We start from the raw sequence: 25158 nt of genomic DNA on the forward strand, positions 1-25158 counted from the left end.
AATCCTATTCCAACACATTTTATAGTGTGTTATAACGGTAACACAACACATTTTTTGTTCCTGTGACCCCGTAATAATTTCTCTGGTATTATTTTCTCTAAGGACTTGGGATCAAGGTTAGGGTTGTGATAGGGTTGTGACAGGGTCTAAGGAGTAGGGTTAGGGTAATGTTTCTTTATAGAATTTATGTCTGGCTTAGCATGCAGAATTTTCAAGTGAACAATTGTCGCAGGAGCAAATGTCATGGAACCATTATGACAACGACTTCCTGATGTACATGTAGGCCTACTTCAGTTACTAGTTTGCTTTCTTCTAAATTTTCAACCTTTTGACCTACCTGTACAACGTACATGTAAGTTTACCAGATAGTTGCCAATTGATGAACTCTGCCCCAGAGGTGCATCGCAGGAAATGAGATTGTTGTATACATGTCAATGCAGATACACTTTATGAAATGTTGCATTATTGTAACACTCATCTTGGTGTCCAACATTAAGCTCAGTCACTCCACAAAGCCAGACAATTTTCTCTCACAACTGAACATTCACCATGTAGCTGTAGGGGCCAAAAAAAGCAGACCTGTTCTCGGTCAGTTCCTGTGGTAGACTCTTTCTTAATTCTACCCACTTACACTCTTGAAACAGAAGAGAGTAAAGCCTGTATAGCAAGGCAAGTGTGACTACCGGCATACTGCATACACCGGAAAAAGCAAAGGCAAGTGTGATATCCGCCATACTGCATACACCGGAAAAAAGCAAAGGCAAGTGTGATATCCGCCATAGTACTGCATACACCGGAAAAAAAGCAAAGGCAAGTGTGATTTCTGGTATACTGCATACACTGGAAGAGGGATAATTAGTGCATCTTCCAGTATATGTTTTGGAAGAGGGTGTAATTAGCGCATCTTCATGTATATGATGGAAGGGGGTAATTAGTGCATCTTCAAGAGTTTGTTTGTGGAGGAGTGAAAGAAAAACAAAACAAAACAAGAGGGGTGAATACCAACAAAAATATGAATGTGTAAATGAACGATTCCTTTCAGCAAAAAGCAATGGAAGAGGTAATTAATAAATCTCCGGGGATGTTATGATTCGCAAGTCTGTGTCATTACCTAAGATAGAAAAAAATGATGATGATGCAATGGAACGGGTATACAAGAGTGTGTGTATATTTGTAAGTATGCTTGCGAGTGTGTGTGTGTGTGTGTGTATGTGTGTTTGAGCATTGTTTTAGCCTGTACTTTTTGACCAATGAGAAAAGCGCAAGGACAAAATGTCGGAATGTTACGTGGTTTTGATTGGTGGAGGGGATGGGATGGGGGCAGAGGATGTGTGTATTTCGACTAATTAGAATATGAGTAGGGGGGTGATGGGGGGGGGGGTAGAGGAAATAGGTAGGATAAAAGGACATGACGGGACAAGCATGATATTACAAGCAAGCTGTCCTTGAATCAACATGTTTGCTTGACAATTATTTGGACTTCATCATGATTTCTACGTGTGAATTGATACAAAAGCTTCAAGCGTGTACATGTTTGGAAGATGTGTCGAATCTCCGAGAGGAACTTTACGAGGACCTTGAACCAGAGCAGCATGCATTGGTAATTTCCAGAACAGCGTACTTTTTAAGTTTGCCAGACTTTGAAGATGGTAAGTGTTTATTTTCACTTTGGTTTTTGTTTCGTTTGTTTGCTTGCTTCTCTTTAAAAAAAAAGTATTAGGACATGTACATATTATTGCACTATGAAATAGATATTTGTATGACTATATATATATATATATATATATATATATATATCACCATCTGAAAAAAAAAAGCAACTTGTTTCAAACATTAGTCAACCACTGAAATGAAATATATATATATATATATATATATATATATATATATATATATACCTTTCGTATAGTACACCTGCAATGCCTAAAAATTATTAACTTTGGTTTTGTTATATCCTCGGGCATCCCCTATGAGCATTTGCTGGAGGTGCGTTTGGACGTTGAAAATCAGCCAGAACTACAGCCTCACATTCCTCCAATAACAAAGCCGCAGCATGCCAGTTCAAACGAGGAAGTTGCTCCAGACTTTGATGATGATGGTAAGTTACAAAATACCAAATTTACATCTGTTTCTTTTTTTTTCTTTCTTTCTTTCTTTCTTTTTTTTTGTATGAAGGAAATGTAAAGGAGGGAATATGGGGCCTGTATTCATCTATATGCAGCTTTAAGTGTATGTATGTGTGTGTAATCATATTCGCAGGTATTCAAGATGAGCATTTACTGGAAATGCTTTTGGAAAATCATGAAGAGTAACGACAGCATGGATATCGGAATTGTGCAGCGGCAGAAGTCCGTCCCTCCCGCTGCCAATCACCAACAACAGTGGCAGGACCTTCCCGGGGTCAACCATCAGTAGCGGCAGTGGCTGGACCCTCCCGCGACCAACCACCAGCAGCGACCATGGCAGTTGCCGGACCCTCCCGAGGCCAACCACCGGCAGCGGTAGTGGCCGGACCCTCGTCCTCCTCTGTGCACGTTGGTGGGTCTTCCACCGTAGCTTCCAAGAAGCGTGCTGCAGATGCTATCCCTGCGAGAGATGCCCCTCTGCCTACCCACCACATCACCAAAGTGAGCCAGAAACATGTACGCAAGTACAATGCCAATGTTACTGATTATACAGTGTCATTTCAACCCATAGAGAATAGTGTTCCCATAATTAATATGATGCCACGAGTGAATGAGATGTTTGAGAATATTATTGAAGAGATGGTTCAAGGGGTGAACGACAGGGATTTTGTCAGACTTGTATTTAATACGCCACAGTTAGATAGACCCGTAAGCATGCCGTTCGTAAGGAGGGATCAGTTGAACCATGAGGCTTTTGCAACAAAACTTGAGAATACCATTCAGTCTAATGAAGAGGTAACTCTAGATGAAAATGTCTCTTTTAACATCATACACATGGCAATGCCTAATGGCTGTGGGTCGTCGAAGAGGTGTTTATCGATCGACGACATGTTGTTAAGGAAGAGATGTATTATTAGGATGAAAATGCAGACAACATGTGCTGCCCTAGGGCCATAGTGAAGGGGATTGCTCGTATCGAAAAGCACCCAAATTGGAACTCTATTAGACAGGGGTACAAAGAACAGAGGGAATATGCCATTGACCTGTACAAGCAGGCTGGGATTCCCGTCAACACCAGATGTGGTATCGAAGAGATAAAACTCTTTGAGAATACGCCACGCATGGCAAATTACAGATTGGTGCTTGTTTCCAGGGAACACTTGAATTTTATCACATATACGGGTCCTGAAGACAGGCAACATACTATCTACCTCTATGTCCATGGCAATCACTTTGACCTCATTACATCAATGAGCGCTTTTTACAATAAATCCTACTTTTATGAGAAGTGTTTGAAAGGATATGATGGCAGACTCGAATACAAGTGCATTCACGCTTGAAAACTCTGCCGAGGAAAAAATTGCCCACTCACCAATGAATCTGATTCATACGAACGATGCACCGACTGTGATCGTAACTTCAAGAATCAACATTGTTTGATAAATCACAAGCAAAATGGGGTATGTGAAATGTACTTTCAATGTGTAGAGTGTCACACATTGTGTAGCACAGAACTACTCAAGAAGCACAAAACCCAGCACATTTGTGGCCAGATGTTTTGCAAATTATGCGTCGTGTTTGTTGATCCTGGACACAAATGCTACATGCAAACGGAGTACTAGTGCTCAACGCGGGATAAGCCGTCTGATAATGAGGATGACGATGATGATGATGGGGAGGAGGAGGAGGAGGATGAAGAGGTAATGGAGGAAACTATGGAAAGTGGGAAGGGTAAGAGAAGGGGTAAAGAGAGGGGAAAGAAGAAAAAAAGAAGAAGAAGACTAGAAGGGAGGTAATATATGTGGATAATAATGATGATGATGATGGCAACAAATACAAGGGTCAAAGAAACCTCAGGAAATATGTGTTCTTTGATTTTGAGTGCACCCAGGAAACGGGTAAGCACGTGCCCAACTACTGCGTGGCACAAAGGGCGTGTACTGCTTGTGCGCAAAAGCCATTTGAAGAAGAGTGTAAATACTGTGGAAAGTTGGAAGAGAAACAAGTTGTTTTTAAAGGACCAGATACGGGCGATGAATTCTGTAAGTGGATTTTTGGATCCAAAAAGAATTCTCGCACTCTCTTCATCGCTCATAATTTCAAGGGCTATGATGGCGTTTTTATTCAAGACTACTTGTATAGGAATTGCATCATCCCCAAGCTTGTCCTTGCCGGAGGGAAAATTATGAGTATGGACGTTTCTTTCAATCGTGTCAAATTTATCGACTCTTTGAACTTTCTAGCCATGCCTCTTTTCGCTTTACCAGCTACGTTTGGTGTAGAGGACTTGAAGAAGGGATTTTCCCCACACTTCTTCAATACAACAGCCAACACTCAATATCGAGGACCCATGCCGGATGCGAAGTATTACCATCCATCCGGTATGTCACCGAAAAAGAGGGAAGAATTTCTTCAATGGTATGAGAAGGAGGTTGCTTCGGGTAGAGAGTTTGTGATGGAGGAGGAAATCCATGCCTATTGCGTGAGTGACGTGGACATCTTGAGGCGATGTTGTCTGAAATTCAGAAACTTGTTTCGAGAGATAACGAGAGCCTTCCCGGGGGATAGGGGTGTCGATCCATTCTCCAATTGCATCACTATCGCCGCTGCCTGTCATCTCGTTTTTCGGAGGAATTTCCTTCGAGAAAAAAACCATCGGTATTATTCCACCTCTAGGATACACCCCCAAAGACATTCAGTATAACAAAGCATTACGCTGGTTGGTACATGTCGCGGAACAGAATAGTGTCTACATTCAGCACGCTAGGAATCAAGGTGAAGTGAAAGTGGGTAAGTACTATTTGGATGGCTATTGCCAGGAAAATAAAACGGTGTATGAATTCAATGGGTGCTACTGGCATGGATGCCCCAATTGCTATGCCTTCAACACAAACAGTATCAGGCCAGGCATCAAGAAAACGATGGGGGAGCTGTACCTGGACACGCTCGAAAAGAAAAGGTACGTACAAAACATACTCAAGGATTGGAAGTACGTCACAATGTGGGAGTGTGAGTGGGCAAAAGTAGAAGGGTCCATTCCTCAACGCATTAAACAAACCTTCCCCAACCCCACCCCCCTGAATCCTCGAGATGCCTTTTACGGCGGTTGCACCAATGCCAGCTGTCTGTTTTACGTGTGTCAGATGGGCGAGAAAATCAAATACGTGGATTTCACCTCTCTGTACCCCAGCATCAATAAATATGATTCTTACCCATTGGGTCATCCCCAGATCATTACCCACAATTTCAAAGATGTGTCCCAATATTACAGCCTTGTAAGATGCAAAGTGTTGCCTCCCCAAGACCTGCTGCATCCCGTTCTACCTTGCAAGGTCAATGGTAAGTTGCTCTTTCCACTCTGCTACTCTTGCGCCGAACGTGCCGAGCAGATGCCTTGTAGGCACAGTGAGGAGGAGCGGGTGATTCGCAGCACGTGGGTTACCTTAGAGGTTGAGAAGGATGTGTAAAAGGGGTACAGGGTGGTTGAAATTGAGTCCGTCTGGCACTTTCCTGAGAAGGCTCAGCACATCCCAAACATTCCAATAGATTTTAATAACCTTCGCAAGTACGATGGCTTGTTTACTTCCTACATAAATACGTTCTTCAAGATAAAGCAGGAAGCCTCGGGCTGGCCTGATTGGTGCAAGACTGAAAATGATCGCGAAAAGTATCTCAATGATTATCGAGACAGAGAGGGCTTTGAGTTAGATCGAGACAAGATTGTGAAGAATAAGGGGCTACGATCTCTAAGTAAGCTAATGCTAAATTCGTTTTGGGGACGATTTGGTATGAGAAGTAATCTGACAGATATCAGGGTGATTTCCGACCCCGCTGAGCTCTATAAGCTTTTGATCTCGGATGAGATCAGAGTGGTCGATCTCAACTTTGTAAACGACGAAGTTGTAGAGGTTCGCTCAGTCAAGAGGGATGAGTTTGAACAGCAGAGTCCTCGGTCCAACGTGGTGCTTGCGGCTTTCACAACGGCCCAAGCACGGTTGAAGCTCTACAATGTCTTGGATCGTTTGGGGGAACGTGTCTTGTACTACGAGACAGACAGTGTTATTTACATCGAGCGAGCAAACCAACCCCATGACTGGTGTCCACCACTCGGAAATTTCTTGGGAGATCTCACCGATGAATTGGATGGAAGGTACATTACTACCTTCATATCCGGTGGACCGAAGAACTACGCGTACAAGCTCGATAATGGAAAGACATCGTGCAAAGTGAAAGGAATTACGTTGAACTACAGTAATTCTCAGTTGTTGAACTTTGACATGATGAAACAGATGGTGAAAAACGTAGGATCTGACAAGTCGGAAAAAATTACCGTCACCAATCCCCATCAAATAACGAGGGAATGTAAGAAACAGCGCATTGAAACTTGTGTCGGTTCTAAAGACTATAGAGTCGTGTATGACAAGCGCATTATCCGACCAGATTTCTTTACCGTTCCAGACGGATATGTGGGATAAGAGTTTTTGTTTTACCTACGTTATCGTCCAGTCCCCTCCAATCTTTGTTGTTGTTGTTGTTGTTTTGTTTCGGGGGAGGTTATTCATTCCCCGGGTAATTGAGCATTGTGTCAGATTTATCAACAACAGTCGAGCGAGAAGCACGTTGACTGTGGAGTAGTGCTTAGCTAATTTGGTTTAGAACATCTCTCATTCATTCATTCATTTTGTGCATAGCCAATGTCGCATTGGTTATCTATTTAACGGAACAATTGCTCGTCTCAATACCAACTGACCTTCCTTTGATCGCAACGTCTGCAGCGCCAGAGGGTTTGATCCAGCGAAAGACGTTTGCATCAACTGCACCGTTAGATGGGGTGGTGTATAAATCGCAGGAGAGGGTTACACCTCTGCTCTATCTATTATAATCATACTATACGTATGTGCAGAGAATTCATGGAGTGGATTGGTCGAACCACGATGTGTCTCGCTCGTGCCATCATCTACATCAACCCCTTACAGTCCACATTCATTTCATTTGTAGTTGGTAAGGTCTTGCGAGGAGGGTGGGCGGTTTGTCAACGACTGTTACCATGACCATCAAATTTGTGCATCCGTTCACCTTCATAGTGGCAGGCCCTACAGGGAGCGTCAAAACTGTATTTGTATGGAAGCTGTTGAAATTCAATCAAGATATGATTGAAAACCCCCCGCAGAAAATAATTTGGTGTTACGGGGTTTACCAACGTGCTTATACAGAAATGTTAAACGAAATACCAGGCATTGAATTCATCGATGGATTTCCGAGCAATTTCGAAAGTCTCGTCGATTCAAATGTACGTAACTTGATCGTCGTCGATGATTTGATGGCTGAATGTACCAAAGACATTAACATGACAAGTCTGTTTACACGGGGTTCGCATCATCGCAATTTGTCTGTCATATTTATCGTTCAAAACCTTTTTCACGGGGGTAAGGAGACCCGTACTTTCAGTTTAAATACTCAGTATTTGGTCATTTACAAAAATCCCAGAGACAAATCGCAGATTACGCACTTGGGGCGTCAACTCTATCCGGGTCAATCTAAATATGTACAAGAGGCCTACTATGACGCTACCAAAAATCCTTACGGTTATTTGTTGGTTGATTTAAAAGCCAACACCCCAGAATCTCACAGGTTACGAACAAATGTATTTACAAATGAGTTTACCACGGTATACGTACCAAATGTATAAGGTAAGATGTGATTTCATCTCTGTATTCATTCTATCACCATGACTCAAAGGGTGAAGACCCATTTGCCTGAACTGCATGTCCTGGCCAAGTGCACTCCTCGGCAGAGGAAAGCTTTTTTGCAGCATGCTAACAAGTCCTTAATTACTTGCCTATCAGAATGCTGCGCCAATACTTTAAAAGGCAATGTACCTCTAACGGCATCTCAAAAGAAGACTTTATCGCGGTATAAGGAACATATACGTCAAGCCGCCAATAAACGGAGCAGTCATAAAACAAGGAGAGATACCTTTTTACAAAAGGGTGGATTTTTAGGCGCGATACTTAGTCCAATCTTGAGGCTGTTGACTGGGGGTTAGATAGATGGAGCACACAAAGAAATTGACATTAGTACCCGAAATATTGGCACGCGCAGTTCAGGCATCTGTGGGAAGTGCTCAGCCAGCACGTAGGGTATTATCCAAATTGGACCAGAGTATTCAATCTATTTTAGAGTCAGATGACTTATCGGACAAAGATAAAGTGGTCCTGTATCACGAAGCTTTGCAAAAGTATCTTCAATTGCGGGAACATGAGGCGAGACCTACGTCTATTCACCTTGAAAGGGATTGTACAGTTTCGGTTGAGACCTCACTTCAGATTTCTAACATTTTTTGGTGAGACAATGAATAACCTCTTATGAAATATGAAAGAGCATGTAATTTTATGAGGAATTCAATGTTTATTTGATGAAAATTGGTTTTGAAATAGCTGAGATATCCAAAAAAAAAGAGCGATTCTAATAAAGTGTGGGAACCACACTCTCACACGATCGCTTTGTTTTACCTTGTTTTTGGATGTTTCCGTCATTCCAAATCCGATTTCCATCAAGTAAACTTTGAGTTCCTCTTAAAATGGTATGCTCTGTACTATTTCATAAGTGTTTTTTTTTTTTGGTATCTCGCAAAAAGTTAAAAGCCCAAATCTCCCCTCCACCAAAACTGTACTCTCCCTTGAAAGTCAGTGAACAGCCCTCTCCAGAAAATGATGTTCAAGATGCACTCCCCAAGAGTGACAGTGAGAAGACAACCTCCGTGAGGGAGCAGATTTTAAAGATGTTACCCGTGACATTGAAAAACAAGGCTAATTTGTTGATGGATCATGTCTTAAAGAAGTCGGAAGATGCTTTATGGAGTTGGAACACGCGAGGTGAATTAATTTTCAATGGTAGAGTTATCGGAGGTTCTAATGTGATCGATTTGATGTATGACGTGTTGAAAGATCGCAAAGTGGCCAAGCCTACGGATTGGCAATACTTTTCCTGAATCTTTGATTACGAATAAGGAACGCTGTGAAATCTTGCAGCAGATTAAACTGAAAGGTGCAAGAGCAGCGAATTCCCCCAAAGTGTTACCTCAGACACCACCCATCATTACCACAAGGTCTAAAACGCCTCTACGCCCACCCTCAAAAAAAATCAAAGAAATCTTCGAGATGGGAAACCTTTTAAACAAATTTGTGAGATGAGTACGCAAACATACGGAAATTGTTCAGAACAACAATACGATACTTGCATTATCTCTATCTTCTTTGTTCTTTTATGTAGATCGCTACCACATTCTTCTGTACGATTGAAAAAAAGAAGAAAATGTTGGTTTAGGTATATTTGTGATTGATACCAAAAAGTTTTGCGATGCATATATTGTTTGACCGATTGTGTACGGGTCTAAGCGTATGTGAATGATATGAAAACGTTTGGCGATGCATATTGTCACATTGTTTGTATTTTTGCTACATTTTGTTCTTTTCAATGATATCGTTATGATTAACGCGCATATCGATGTACATCTGTTTTCATGCGTTGATTTTTTTTTTTTTGAAGAAAGAAAAAAATGTATGTCTACGCGTTGTACTGTCGAGTATATCTCGAGTATCTCTTGGATTCCTCTCTTTGTTTGTATAGTTTAACGTGATGAAACAGTGATAAGCTCTGTAATTGTACGTTTGAGCATATGTGTATGTTTATGAAATGATTCTCTCTACTGGTGTAACTGGAAAATGCATCCATTATCCATTATTGTATATACCCCCATGGTAATACCAGAATCTTTCAACAACTGTTAACAAAAGAAGACAAAACACGAATGTAAATATTCTTTTCACAATGTAACCGAGAAACTTTATTGAAATGTATGTCGATACAACAAATACAACATCGATGTATACACGATAAGAACGACTTCTTTTCTATCTCTTCAGACTGCGTTATACTTCTCTATACATGCATGTGACTGCGTATGTCTGTGTGTGCCTGTGCGTGTGCGTGTATGTGTGTGTGTGTGTGAATTGTCAAGACACACGCTTAAACACTTTATACATGTACATAAAGTACTAAAACGAGATAATTATGTAAGCATGATCAGAGGAGACCGAAAAAAAAAATTCCACCTTGCACACTTGTTTTCGAAGTAAATTACAAAGAAGTCTCACATTTTTTTCTTTAAGTTACGAGAAACTACGATACATCGTCTATCAACTACATTTCATGCATTCACATTTTTTTTTTCATGCAAAGTAATATTACATTCATGCACAATCCTTCAAAGATTTCGATATTTGATTAAGAATGAAATTTGGATCGTGAATGGGTGGATTGTTTCGAGGGTAGAGTCGTTGGATGGATGCGTGAACTTTTCTGTCATTTTGAGCACGACTTTGATTGAATGTAGACACGATACTAGCCATGCTATTTCCTCTGACCCTACCCAACAAATAATACAGACTATATTGCCCAAACACAGCTGACCAAAATGACTGCAGGGACCTTTGGCTATAAGTCCACGCTTTGGAAAACCTGTTTAAAAAAGGTTCAAAATGAGGAGAACACATAGATGGATGTCTCCCGTATGAATCGAAGAATTCTCCCATTTTGGTTTTGGTAAAATAGATGGCAACCTAGTGGCTTCCATCTTGGTCATGCGTATCTACATTGGCAATCAATGCAGCGGGGTAAGTTTCCACGACCGAGGGTAAACGATTGGATGGGAAAACGCCTACAAAGACGCAGCTTAATGCTGGATCCAGCATCCCTATGTATTGCAATTGCTGGGTGTCCATGGCATACACTTTAGAAAAAAAAATACAAACAAGCAAACAACAACAAATACCAAAGTCCCCCCTTGTTTTCACTCCCCCTGTCTCAACCTCCAAAATCTACGATAACGTTGCGGTTTCTGTCTATTTCTATCACGCTTTCGTATTCTGCATAGACCATTACATTTACAGTTTCCGGTAGTGCTGTAGCAATTTGCATCTCTAGTCGGACGTTGCCATGTTTATGCAAGTTGAAGCAATCTCCCGTAGAAAGATCCGGTGTCATGTCAAACGCATACAGCGTGTAACCCTTGTTGTAATCGGTGCGGGTAATTTGATTTCCCTTGTCTTGGAACATGGAATTGATGCCCGAAATGAGTGTCTGGTATGCCAGGATGTAGTTTGAGTCACGTCCCGAAAAGTTTGGACGGACAGGTTTCCAAGGTATTTGCTCCGAGTCTGCGTACAAGGCCAGAAAGTTCAGATCGTAATGATGAAAGTTGAAAGGATTTTTGGTGTAGTCCCCGTTGAAAGTCGTGTTACTGACGCAGCCAATCACCAGTCGTTTTGGCAACTGCCCAAGTATGAGGCTTTCTCTGGTGAAAGACAAGTTCCCTCTTGGTATCGAAAATGTTTTGACCTCAGCACGTCGGATGGGGTATTTAGCCGTTTGCGTTTCCAATGTCTTGGCATGGAGGAGGGCTGCCTCAGGGCTTAGTTTAACTCTTCTCACATGCAGCGATGCACTGGTGATGAGAACTTTGTAATTGTCATTCTCGGCGGCTGACATAAGACTGAAGCTGTTTTTGTTGCGATCGAGTTTAAGTTTAATGTCCACACCACCGAGGAGTAGCCTGTCTTGAAAGACCATGTCCAGATGGAGGACACCCACCATGTCCACGGTCTTGCTTTCTTGTATAAAACGATGCCTTTCCTTCAGACCCTGGTTACCACCATCCGTGCGCAGGGGGTTCCCATCATCCATGTGACCGGGCGTGTCTTTGTAAAAGAGAGCGGAGGTGAGCTGAGATTCTTTGGCTTGGGGCCCGTAGGTAAGCAGCGTTTCAAGGGCAGCTCTGTAAGCGTAAGTGTTGGTTGACGGGGTAACGAGTCTGTCGTTCAGCGTCAAGTCCACGTCGCTAAACAGGGAGTGCAAGAACATGTTGGTAGGCCCAACTTGAGCATCTTGAGCCAAAGGGGTGCCATCACCATTGACTTCTTTTGCCTGTACATGGAGTAAACTTTGCGAGAGGTCAGTGTATTCCTCCGTCGACCCTTGGAGATGGAACTGGATTGGCGTTGCATCCGATATGTTTGTTAGGGGGAAAAATTGCACCCATTTCCCCTTCTCCACCGTCGTCTGGGTCGGTGGGATGCTGAATAAGTCAATTTCTGACTTTGAGCATTCACACGACATGTGATGTATTCTCTCCATCTTTAAGTTGGGTGGTAGGATGGGGAGGGAGATCTAGCGGTCAAAGATGTCTGAAGTTCTTCTCCTTCTCTTAGCTGGCAGCGAACTGACGCTCCCTTTTACCCTTTTTTTTACCCGGCCGCCCGTCGTCTTGGAAGCGAAATCCCGACCCAACTTTTTTAGGTTGGATATAGTGGCGGATGCGATTGTCTGTCCATTTGCGACGTCACGCATTACATTTACCCCTGTCTGCAATGCTTTCTTCCCCAGTAATTTCCCCCCTGATTTTACAATAGGGATAGCTGATCGAAGAAGCCCTTTTAACATACTGCCCAATCCATAGCCCCTTTGCATTCGAGTTCCACGGCAGATGGGCAAACCTCCTCCTCCTCCTCTGTACTCCATAATACAGTGTGAAAATCACAGGTTAAAGGGATGTATCCGTACAGAACGAAAATGTAATTTCAGGACCACCTTCCCGCATTGAAATGGCACTTTGTCCCCAACGTCACTCCTTATATCTATGTGTATGGTGTCGATGCATTTACTCTTCACAGGGAGGTAGTGGGGCATTTGGTAAGATCGGTCGACGACCTCTCCAGCTCGTTTATGGTCCACCGCTACAATCCTCAACAGAGGGGCGCTGATGTCCCCTACTCTCTGGTTTTCGATAATGTCGGTGTAAACGTACAAGGCGAATTATCCACCATTAATGTCGGGAAGAAATTTGGCTTCCTCACTGGAGTAAAGGGTTCCTTCCGGAAACCCAAACAATTGACCCAGACCCTCGCTCAGTAAACGCCGCTGTTGGGTTGTATCGTGGCTCTGACTTTGTGCGTTGCTGGATTGACGTTAAAACGCGCTTTGTCTCGCATATTGGGTGGCAGAGATTCATTGAATGCCATACATATGCTCTGCGTATCTCTGTAATGGCCTTCAGGAATACGACCTATCGTGATGACCTGGTCCCCCAGTGAAATGCTGTATTGTTGCTGTAAGTTGACGTTTGACCATGAATGTGGATAGATGATATCGACCAATGCCACTTCATATTCCCCGCGTATAACTAGAGGGGTTGCCAATTTTGTCGTAAAACTGGTCAACGCGTTGTGAGGAAAGTAATCCATGGAGCTGTTCCTCGTGATCGGTAGGGTGATGTAAACTTGGTCTTCACTGTCCATGATTGCTAGTTAAAATAGGGATGTAACTGCCCGTGGTATGACTGTTGAATATTATCTACCCAAAGGTTAAAGGATGGTGGGTAACCCAAGAATTTGACAAAGTATTCTTTTTTACCTTTGCGGGTTCTACTCTTTAATATTTTCTCAACTCTAAATGGCCCCTCTTTGTCTTTCTTCACCCTTTGCAACTCTGGCTCATAAAACGTGCCTGTTACTTTCTCCCCAAGATCATCCTCCAAATTATACACGGGTACGTCGCGCATCTTTTTTTTTTTTTTTTCGTGACATTGAATACCTCTCTTGTCCAATTCGGACGATACCCTTTCTCAAAAATTTGCTTGGCTCTACTGATGCGAACGCGATCTCCCGCTTTATATCGTGGTTTCTTAATCGTCTTCTCGCGACTTTTTTTTTTACTGTACAAAGTTTTTCAAACGTCCCCTTCATTGTCTTTTGTCACGAGTATGGGTTTGGTTTGGATGGATCGGTGGAATAAGTGATTGTAAGCTCTCACAAAACTGGGTAGGCAACATCCACAATCACACACGCATGTACACACACACGCGCGCGCGCAAACACACACACAGACACACACGCATTATCACGCACACACGAACATATAATATGTAGATATATTATATATATATATATATATACATATATTCATTCACATTAACCGTCATCACTATCACTAATCAATTCTCAGACATCCGCGGGAATTATCAATACGCATGCTCTTACGCAAAAAAAAAAATCAGACAGTATAAGCTTACATTTCACTCCAACATAATTTAATTCAATTCTGTAGCATTCGGAAGAAAAAAAAATGACAATTTCATTTCAAAATTTTGAGGCACTGATGTAGAATGTGTGACAGAGTAATAAAATTATTGCAAGGGGGGGGGGATAAATTGTCCGTTATTATCGCTCCAAAAGTTTCCGTTTGAGGTGATTTAGTACTCTGTTCTCTTTCATGTTGAAGTGGAAGAACTCAACCGCTTCTCCCACAGCTAAGTCTTGCTCGACATCGAACATTTCCTCTACTTTGTACACAGCGTCGAAGAAAGAGAGGAAATCTTGCTCTTTCATATTGTCAACCGCTCTCTGAAAGTATCTGTTCACTTTCTCCTCCCATGGCAACAGCAGGCACTCCGGATGGTCCATCTGGCCTCCGTACTCCATGATACACCCTATGCAGTTCTCCACAGCAAGGTTGTGCATATTGAACGACAGTGCCCGCACTGTCATCAAGATGGGAGCATCGGGGAGTGAGGCGCTGATGTCATCCTCCTTGTCCTGCGCACGTTCATCCAACTCCCCATCCTCGATGTTGATGATAGGCAGCTCTCCCTCCTCCATTTCCCCATCCTCAATGACGATAACTTCTTGCTGCTGCTGCTGCTGCTGTTGTTGTTGCTCTGCATCACCCTCGTCGTAATTGAGGGTCTTCCTCACAGGGTCCAGTTCGATGCGGGTCAACCGACGCGGTCCGTCCGACGGAGAGGGGCTAGAGGTGGTATAGAGACGGCAGGGTGAGTGTCAAATAGTCATTCCCCCCTCCCCAAACTGTTCTTGAAACACCCCTCCCTAACGGGTAGCATTTCCTTGGACATCTATCTTTCACCCGCACAGCATCGCTGATCCCCTTCAGAGATCTGCTTAATTTCCACCATTGATCAGCGGTTAGATTGATCCCCCTGATACCGGGTAACATCCTATTGTCCTTTCTGTCCTTGTTTTTGTAGTATTCACGTATGGCAACGTACGTTACTCCTCTGTACGTTTTAACCACCGCAAAACGATTCTTACCCAAATGGAAAGGTTTTGAACCCGATTCGAATTCACACAAATCCAAAGTCTCTTCATGACTATAATGACACCCTGCCTCTTCTTGCACCTTTAACCTCTTGCCTTTACTCTCGAAGGTTACATCTTGCACATATCAAAGATTGAAAAAAAAAATTGAAAAGAAATTATATTTAACGTAATTAAAACAAAAATTGTTTCAACAAAAACAAAAAGCAAATCTATGATATATGCCACATGCCTTTGTTTCATTTTTTTCTTTTTCTTAATTTTGTCCGCTTCATGCTTTTTTTTTCTTTTTTTTTTCTAAGTGATAAAGAATCAATACTTGTAACGACACACACAAAGATAATAATATAAGAGATTCATTGTACATACCTTCAATGCCAAGAAGTTCTCTGGTAAAGAAGTAGGCGGTGATGGACTCTCCGCGACACGTTTAGGCCTATAGCTGATGGGCCTACTAGCGGAAACAAAGTCGTCCTTAGGAATTCTCCTCACACACGGTGTATTCAGTGGTGTCGACATGGTTGCAAGATCAAATTCCGAAGATGGTGATGATGTTGCCATCATGTTTCCAATTCGTAGGAACGCTGGAGTAAGCTAGCACTAGTCAATTGCGCAAGTGGCTATGATGAAATAAGAGGCCAAACGCGTCGAACTTTATACCAAGTCACGCATGCGCCATCCCCCCAACCCCCCTCCTCCTCTCCACCAATCAGAATCACGTAACATTCCGACATTTTCTCCATCCTCTTTTTCTCATTGGTCGAAAAGTACACACACACACACACACACACGCTTACATATACACACTCTATTGTATACCCGTTCCATTGCATCATCATCATCATCATTTTTTTTTCTATCTAAGACAATGACACAGACTTGCGAATCATAATATCCCCGGAGATTCATTGATTACCTCTTCCATTGTTTTTTTTTTTTTTTTTTTTTTGCTAAAAGGAATCATTCATTTACTCATTCACATTTTTGTTGGTATTCACCTCTCTTGTTTTTTTTTCTTTCACTCCTCCACAAACAAACTCTTGAAGATGCACTAATTACCCCCTTCCATCATATACATGAAGATGCGCTAATTACCCCCTCTTCCAAAACATATACTGGAAGATGCACTAATTACCCCTCTTCCAGTGTATGCAGTATACCAGAAATCACACTTGCCTTTGCTTTTTTTTTTTCCGGTGTATGCAGTACTATGGCGGATATCACACTTGCCTTTGCTTTTTTCCGGTGTATGCAGTATGGCGGATATCACACTTGCCTTTGCTTTTTCCGGTGTATGCAGTATGCCGGAAGTCACACATGCCTTGCTATACAGGCTTTACTCTCTTCTTAAAACATCCGAGTCAGAACTGACCCGGAACTGGGTCCGTTGGGGTCACACACCGTTCCGGGTCAGAAATAACAAGGAATGGGGTCAAATATGACCCATTCAGAGTCATGAATTGGGTCAGGGTGACCCTATTCAGGGTCGAAATTGCCAATTGTGTCACTTGAGCAAAGACTATTAGTGTACTTGGCTGGTTTTGTACGCATGCGCTTGGACTTCTTATTGTACTACTGTACTGCTGTACAATATGTACACATATACCAGTGGCATGGTCGTCTGCTAACACAGAATCAGATTCGAATGTGAATGGCACGCCCTTCAAACAACGGGTTTGTGTGTAGGTGTGTGTGTGTGTGTGTGCGTATGTGTGTGTATGTGTGCGCGCGTGTGTGTGTGTGTGTTTAAAAAAGAAGGTGATTCAGCAGCAGAAGTGTAAGGCAGATATGGATTGGCTTGTTAGTTACTAAGTAATCAGAAAGCCTTTGTGAGATATTCATGCAGAATTCTATGTCAAGTAATACGCTACGCATGGTATGATTTGTATATATAGGCCTATATTGTACTGTGTGTAAGAAAAATATGATTTAGAAGCACAAGAGATAAGAATTCAGCTGCTTATTTTTGATCAAATTAATTTCATTGTAAACATGGGCCTGATATCGATGAAATTCTAATGAAGAATATCATTAAAAAAAAATATTTTTGGTGTATTATTCTGTTCGCACTGCAAGTATACACTCAACAGTAACACGTTCCCATTAATCGAAGTTTCAGAGGAAAATGAGAAGTGAGGACGAAAGTCGTACATGACAAACTGGAGCTTTATTCAAAGACGTTTCACATGAGCAAGCCATTTAGCAAGTATATCATTTTACAAAACTCAGCACTCGGTATATCGTGTACAACATAAGCAGGGAGGTGACTCACCTTGCTGGTATATTAGCAGGGAGGTGAGACTAAAATTCTCTCACCTCCCTGGTACACGGGAGGGTGCCTTTTTCAATCAAAGTTACAAATCACTGGTCACTTTCACTGACAGCGATCGCTTGTGTTCAGATTATTTATGGACTGCCTTACGCGGCAGCCTCAAAAGTGGAGTGAGCGTCAGGTGGTGTCCGTTGACAAGCCACGAATGTTTTTTTTTTTTTTTTTTTTTTTTTTTGGGGGGGGAGGGGTAGGATAATAGTGCTGCTTGATATAATGATGTGTACATAGGCCGTGAGGTAAAAGGAATTTCATTTCAATTCAATTCAATTCGATTTTATTGTCCGTTTCTGGAAATTTGTTTTGTTAGCATGCATACAAGTTACATCGATACATACAATATACAGAGCACACGTTTAACATGGATACATAGACATGATAAACACACAAGAGATATACAGCAATACAATGTCAATGTCATTGTCAGAAATATATAACATTAAAGAAATATTAATCTGTATAAATCAACGTTGTATTGGGTGTGGTGTGCATTAACATACACAAGTGTGTAAATATGTATCAGATTTATAATAACTATATAAAACTTTTAAACAATATAAATTAATACATCTTTACGTCTAAATAAGTGATTGTATATATAAAAATCTCGAAGGCTATTTTCGTGCGTGTGTGTGCGTGTATATGTGTATACGTGTGTGAACGTACAAAAATGTAAGTCTATGTTTTCTGACAAAACCGTAAAAATTACATCCATACGATTGTTCTTTTGTTTTTGTTTTACAACACCTGAGATAGTGTATGATATAGTAATTTGCTAGACAACTGTTAGGATGGCGTTAACAGCTGTCTGTGAAGGGTTAGTGTATAGGATCGCATTTGTATAACATAAAAAAATCTACGGTTTGAAGATGTTAAAAGCAATGACAGTATTCAGTGAAACATTGTGCCAACATCCATGTGACGTTTACATGAATGGTTAGTCCAGCGTGGCACGACATAACTACGTGCATGTATAAGGTTGAGCCAACATTGGTTCGAAACCAAGATGTTGACTCCACTAGGAATTAATCGGGTGCTGTTCGTTGTATATTCCGAAGGTTCGATATTCCGAAGGTTCGTTATTCCAAAGATTCGTTAATCCGAAACACACAAATTCCCAATACCTAGAGGTTCGTTAATCCGAAAATGAAAAAGGGTTCGTTAATCCGAACATTTGTGGCGTTATTCCGAAAGTTCGTTATTCCGAAGATTTGTGAATCCGAAAATGAAATTCGGAAAAACGAACTTTCGGAATAACGAATCTTCGTATTGAAGAGCCTTCGGAATTACGAACCTTCGGAATAACGAGCTGTAACCAATTAATCACCTACACAGTGTTCAAAAATTCATTCTGCCCCCCTCCCCCGCAGAAAAGTGGTGTTTTAATGCACTCGTCACTTAATTTATGAAGAGTATTTTGATAATTTTCTCCTTCGTAGGCATTTGTAAAGATATCATTGAGAAATTTATTTGAAATGTATTTTCCATGATGTTGTGATGAAGTAATAGAACTGATGTCACAGAGGTTATTTGTAAAATATTTGGAGTGATTACTAAAGAGGATGAATTTAAAATGGAAAACAAACATGTATTTTAAAGGTCCTGTTTACCTTGAGAACAGTGATTTGAATAATGTTCAAGATATCACTTTTGATGCATGTGTAGGTCATTCCACATCCCACCATATAAAACGTTTTCAATAAAGCATGAAATATAAGGAGATATCACTATTTTTCTCACTAAACCATAACTGTAGACGGTTTAATCTGGAAACATTTTTATTATAACTATTGTACACATTTTGTATATCTGAAAATACATAACATCAATGATAATGGTTCAAATATTCACATTGGTTGTTTCTATCCCTAACGCACATTTAAGAACTATTTTGAAGCACCAGTGCTGGGTTTTTGTTTCATATGCAAATGGTAAATGATGCCTTTACGTAAGAATATGAAATTTTGCATACATGTACTTTCTTTTCTATTCTCTTGTATAGGAAGTCGCTGGAAACGTCATAGATTGCCTGATTTTCCTGATCGATTATAATTTGTTGAAAATTAGAATGATACCTTTCTTAAGAAAGTTTTCCTCAATCTTTAACCAATAATATTTTCTTATTTGCCAAGGGTTTTTTTCTTTTTTTTTTTAAAGAAGTTATCTTTAGTTTGGACTTCCCCTTACTTTAGGTTTCAAATACAGACCTGTAAATTCATCTATTTCAACGTTTGACGTTGTATCTCAGATCAGCAAAAGTTGTCGATTTCTACAGCCTGGATGCATTAGGATGCGTGCAGAAAATGCACAGAAATTGGTTAGGAAAAACATATATCACTAATACTAAAGTAGTCATATGAGCGGTTGAATTGGCAGAAAGGGATGGAACAAACTTTATGAACATCCCAGCTAGCAGACGGAGGTCAAAAAGACGTCTCAATTTGGTTGCAGCTACATGGTCAAAGTTGTCGCAAGTCTGAAAATGACCAGAAAATGACGTGATTTCAACGTCTCTTTGAAACGAATTTATCACGTCATGTTATGGACCTCCTGATGTGTTACGTCAGTTTTGCGACGTATTTATTACCTAATATTGGTGACATATTGATGACGTAAAATTTACGTCAATTTTGCGACGTAATTTTTACGTCATAAACACGTATTAATGACGCAATCTATACGTTGGTTTGCAACGTATTCATAGCGTTATTTAAATGACGTCTTAATACCGTAATATATACTTTGCTTTACAACGCATTTATGACGTCATATGAGCGACGTATTAACGTGAAATTTTCTTCAGTTTTGCGACGTATTTATGACGTCATATTAGCGACGAACTAAAGACGTAAAATTCAAGTCAATTTTGTGACGTATTATTCACGTCGTATTTACAACGCTTTAGTGAAGTAAAATTTACGTTGCTTTGCAATGCATTTAGCACGTCATATTAATGACGTATTATAACGTGAAATTTAGGCTACATTGTTTTGGGACGTATTTATGACGTTATACTAGCGACATGTGAACGTTATGTTCCCGTCAGTTTTGCGACGTCTTTGTGACGTCATATAATTAGGCCTACGAATTATAGAGTTTTATAGTTATATCAGTTTTTTTTTTGCAACGTGTTTATCACGTCATATTAATGACATATTATAACGTTAAATTTACATTGTTTTGCGACGTATTTATGACGTTATATTAACGACATGTGAACGTTATGTTCACGTCAGTTTTGTGACGTCTTTATGACGTCATATAATTAGGCCTACGAATTATAGTTTTGTAGAGTTATATCAGCTTGTTTTGCAACGTATTTATCACGTCATATTAATGACGTATTATAACGTGAAATTTAGGCTACATTGTTTTGGGACGTATTTATGACATTATATTACGACATGTGAACGTTATGTTCACGTCAGTTTTGCGACGTCTTTGTGACGTCATATAATTAGGCCTACGAATTATAGAGCGTTATAGTTATATCAGTTTGCTTTGCAACGTGTTTAACGTTAAATTTACGTTGTTTTGCGACGTATCTATAACGTTGCATTAGCGACGTATTAATGTTATGTCCACGTCAATTTTGCGACGTCTTTATGACGTCATTTTATTAGGCCTACGAATAGTTTTATAGTTATATTGGTTTGCTTTGCAACGTATTTATCACGTCATATTAATGACGCATTATAACGTTAAATTTACATTGTTTTGCGACGTATTTATGACGTTATATTAACGACATATGAACGTTATGTTCACGTCATTTTACGACGTCTTTATGACGTCATATAATTAGGCCTACGAATTATAGTTTTGTAGAGTTATATCAGTTTGTTTTGCAACGTATTTATCACGTCATATCAATGATGTATTATGACGTTAAATTTACGTTGTTTTGGGACGTATTTATGACGTTATATTAGCGACATATTAACGTTATGTTTATGTAAGTTTTTCGACGTCTTTATAACGTCATATAATTAGGCCTACTAATTATAGAGTTTTATAGAGCTTTGCGACATACTGTCGTCTGAATGACGACATTTTCTCGTCATTACTGTCGTCAGAAAGACGTCGAAACTGTCAACAATAAGACGAATTTTTGTTCAAATGGAAGATATAAAAATGACGTCATTACTTAGACTTCAGAAAGGCGCAATAATTGTCGTTTGTTTAACGTAAATAAGCAAAGAAAGCAGACGTCACTCAGACGTCTTAAACTGACGCCAGAAAGTCGTATTTCTGCTCAAATGGATGACGTCTAAAAGACGACATATTTGTGACGTCTTTCTGACGTCTGGGTTGTTATGCAAAGACGTCATAAAGACGTATAAATTACTAATTTAAAGACGAGACTGACGTCAAAAAAATCTTTTAGACGAAAATAAACAAAGATACTGGACGTCATATTAACGTTTCAAACTGACGTCAATATGTCGTATTTTTGCTCAAATGGAAGTTGTCCAAAAGACGTCATTGGTGGTCATATAAGAGTCGTCTTAATGACATGTAAATCACAATTCCAAAGACAAGATGTACGTCAGAACGTCATGAGCACGTCGTTTACACGTCAATTCATGACTTTTTAACGTATATTGGAAAAGAAAACAAGGAATACATCTGAAAGACGCCTTTTCTTCAAGAACAAGGGAAATTGACGTGATTTTGACGTCATTTTGAAGTCGTGCCCAGTTGGTTTATCAGTATTTCAGTTTAAGATCTAATAAAGCGCTTGTGAGCACCTCAAGGTAGAAATCATGATAAAAATCTAACCTACCCTACTCCTGCAAATGTCCTAAGCCTTATATCTACGTCTACCACCTATTCATATATAGTTGCTAGCATTGTTGTATCACGTTTAAGGGGAAAAATTTGTAATGCTTTATGACATGGTTGCTAAACTATGTAGGTCACAGCACGCTCAATCTTGAAATATATAAATATTTGTTCATAAAACACGCTGAAGTTTGAATAACAAAAATTTTTTAACAATAGAGTGCACAATTTCTGACACTTTTATGATTATAACCAGCATGTTTACTTTTTCAGAGGTGAACAACGACCAGCTGTGACCTCGCTTTCATTTTCTTTCAGAATAACTCTTGATTATACGATTTTTACGTTAGCATACACGAAACTTTGCAAGTAATGATTATACTGCACACCTACCACACCCACACAAACACATAAATACACAAACACACAACACACATTGCACGCACTCGCACATACACACAAAGACACACACACACAAAGTGCATGGAAGGTGCAATCATTGCACTTTCAGGCGCCCGCCCTCGAGTTTTCGGTGCAAAGAAAACACACACACACACACACACACACACACACACACGTACACATTGCAACATTGCTGATAGATTCCGTACTTTTGTCAAGGCTTGGTATGGAGCTATATAGGACACCATAATATGATGGCTATCATCGTTTAAACGTATATCAGTTTCCTATAAATGCATATTATAAAAACGCGTAAGTAGCGTCTGTGACTCTGAACAGATGCTTGATGTTCCAACTCAATGAAAAGACCTTAAATTTGGCTAATATCGGGTAGATTAATTTTCTTTTGGTTATCCTTCACCATTAGAATAAATGAAATTAATTTGTGCCAAATAACACATTATAAAATGATCGTTTCAAGTCGCTTCCACAAATGTGTATTACTTATAAACTCATGAACCCACCTGGGAATCTGATACCAGTTAATGCCAGGTGATTGTTTCTATAATAATATCGATCATGAAGTTTCATAAAAAGTTACGAGTATAACAAGAACTCGAGTTTTGGAGCGCGCTCGGTAACCAGCTAACACGTATGAATGCGGCTAGTGTTTTTTCAAACAGACAAACAAACCAGTGTTTTAATATTCAATCATTTATCTTCGTCATTTCATTGAATCAACTTACAATAAGGGTGCTAGGCCATGTGGGCATTGAAGGGAGGGATCGAGTAGGAATATATTGATAGTCGCAATGCTTATTTAGACTGACGATAATGATGAAGCTGAAAATATGCAAGATATTTCGTGAAGTTGTTGATGGATTGGTGATATGAAAAAAAGTATTGATAGCGCAATATGGTGGAGGATAAATTGCTTGTGGTAATATGTATACGATGTACACGATGTATACGATGGTAATACGAGTATGAACCTGAACTAAAAAGGAGCCTACTACGCCTTTCTGAATCATTTTTTTTTTTAAAGCACAATCATCGTGAGGTTGGAGAAGTATAAACCCATTAACCAAGTATTCATGTTACCCAGTGGCGTATCTAAGGGGGGGGGGGGGGCAAGGGGGGCACGTGCCCCGGGCGCCACTCCTTGGGGGCGCAAAAAAAAAAACGAAAAAAAAACGAAGAAGAAGAAGAAAAAAAAAAGGAAAAAAAAGAAGAAGAAGAAGAAAAAAAAAGGAAAAAAACGAAGAAGAAGAAAAAAAAAGAAAAGAAAAGGAGAAGAAGAAGAAGAAGAAGAAAAAAAAAAAACTCGCCCGGAAGGGGGGAGGGAGAATGGTGGGGGGGGGGGGCAGAAAACCAAATCAAACAAGATAAAAACAAAACATGATGATGACGCGGACAAAATGACAATGTTTATTGTGTTCACACAAAAATTCCATGTTCTGTGAGCTGAAATACAAAAATTTTCGGCTCGCTCGCTGCGCTCGCTCGCCAAAATTTATATAAAAAAGAAGGTAAGAACAAAACGTGATGATGACAAAATGACAGTGTCTATTGTGTTCACATATGTCATTTTATATTTAGCAGGCAAAATGTTTCACGGAGCAGCGGCTGCAATTTCGTTCTGAAGCGATCGCCAATTGGATCAAAAGAAGGCGCCAACGGTTTCGAACACAGGGGGGGGGGGGGGCGCAAAAAAAACCCCGAATCAAACAAGATAACAACAAAACGTAATGATGACGCGGAAATATACAAATTTCGGCTCACTCGCTCGCACTAATTTAGAGTATTTTTTCACTGAAGTCCTCATTTTGTTGGTATAAATCGTTATCTATAAGGCCGTCGCTATATCTTGATTAGAATTGTAAGATTTAATAAGCAAAAAATTACAAGAGTTTCATGATTTGTAAGCTGAAATACAAAATTTTTCGGCTCGCTCGCTGCGCTCGCTCGCCAAAATTTGTATTAAAAAACAGAGAAGATAAGAACAAAACGTGACGATGACGCGGACAAAATGATAATGTCTATTGTGTTCACTCATGTCATTTTATATTTAGCAGGAAAAATGTTACACGGAGCAGCGACTGCAATTTCATTAGTTCTGAAGCGATCGCCGGTTGGATCAAAAGAGGACGCCAACGGTTTCGAACATACGGGGGAAGGGGGCGCAAAAAAAAGAAGAAAAGATAAGAATAAAAAACCGTAATGACGCAGAAATATACAAATTTCGGCTCACTCGCTCGTACTAATTTAGAGTATTTTTTCAAGTCCTCAGTTTGTTGGTATAAATCGTTATCTATAAGGTCGTCACTATAATTGTGAGATTTCATAA

General features: G+C 40.3%; 2 protein-coding genes across 2 annotated transcripts; one reads left to right on the top strand and one right to left on the bottom strand.

The window, feature by feature from the left end:
• The first annotated feature begins 1272 nt into the window (after positions 1–1272).
• LOC140236468 (uncharacterized) lies at positions 1273–3083 on the top strand. Its single transcript, XM_072316392.1, has 3 exons — positions 1273–1329; positions 1975–2098; positions 2383–3083. Exons 1-3 carry the CDS (start codon positions 1273–1275, stop codon positions 3081–3083), a joined length of 882 nt encoding a protein of 293 aa, XP_072172493.1.
• Positions 3084–10991: 7908 nt separating this feature from the next.
• Positions 10992–12320, bottom strand: LOC140236469 (uncharacterized protein F54H12.2-like). The gene has a single exon (XM_072316393.1). The coding sequence runs from the start codon at positions 12318–12320 to the stop codon at positions 10992–10994; it is 1329 nt and encodes a 442-aa protein (XP_072172494.1).
• Positions 12321–25158: the final 12838 nt, after the last annotated feature.

Source organism: Diadema setosum, chromosome 13, assembly GCF_964275005.1.
Source record: "Diadema setosum chromosome 13, eeDiaSeto1, whole genome shotgun sequence".
Taxonomy (NCBI): Eukaryota; Metazoa; Echinodermata; class Echinoidea; order Diadematoida; family Diadematidae; genus Diadema; species Diadema setosum.

Excerpts from the sequence above, each read along its gene's own strand:
- LOC140236468 (XM_072316392.1), top strand. The coding sequence starts at position 1,273 with ATGTCGGAATGTTACGTGGTTTTGATTGGTGGAGGGGATGGGATGGGG. Across the intron at positions 1,330-1,974 it reads ATGGGATGGGGGCAGAGGAT|CATTTGCTGGAGGTGCGTTT; the intron begins GTGTGTATTTCG and ends ATCCCCTATGAG. Across the intron at positions 2,099-2,382 it reads TCCAGACTTTGATGATGATG|TGGCAGGACCTTCCCGGGGT; the intron begins GTAAGTTACAAA and ends CACCAACAACAG.
- LOC140236469 (XM_072316393.1), bottom strand. The coding sequence starts at position 12,320 with ATGGAGAGAATACATCACATGTCGTGTGAATGCTCAAAGTCAGAAATT.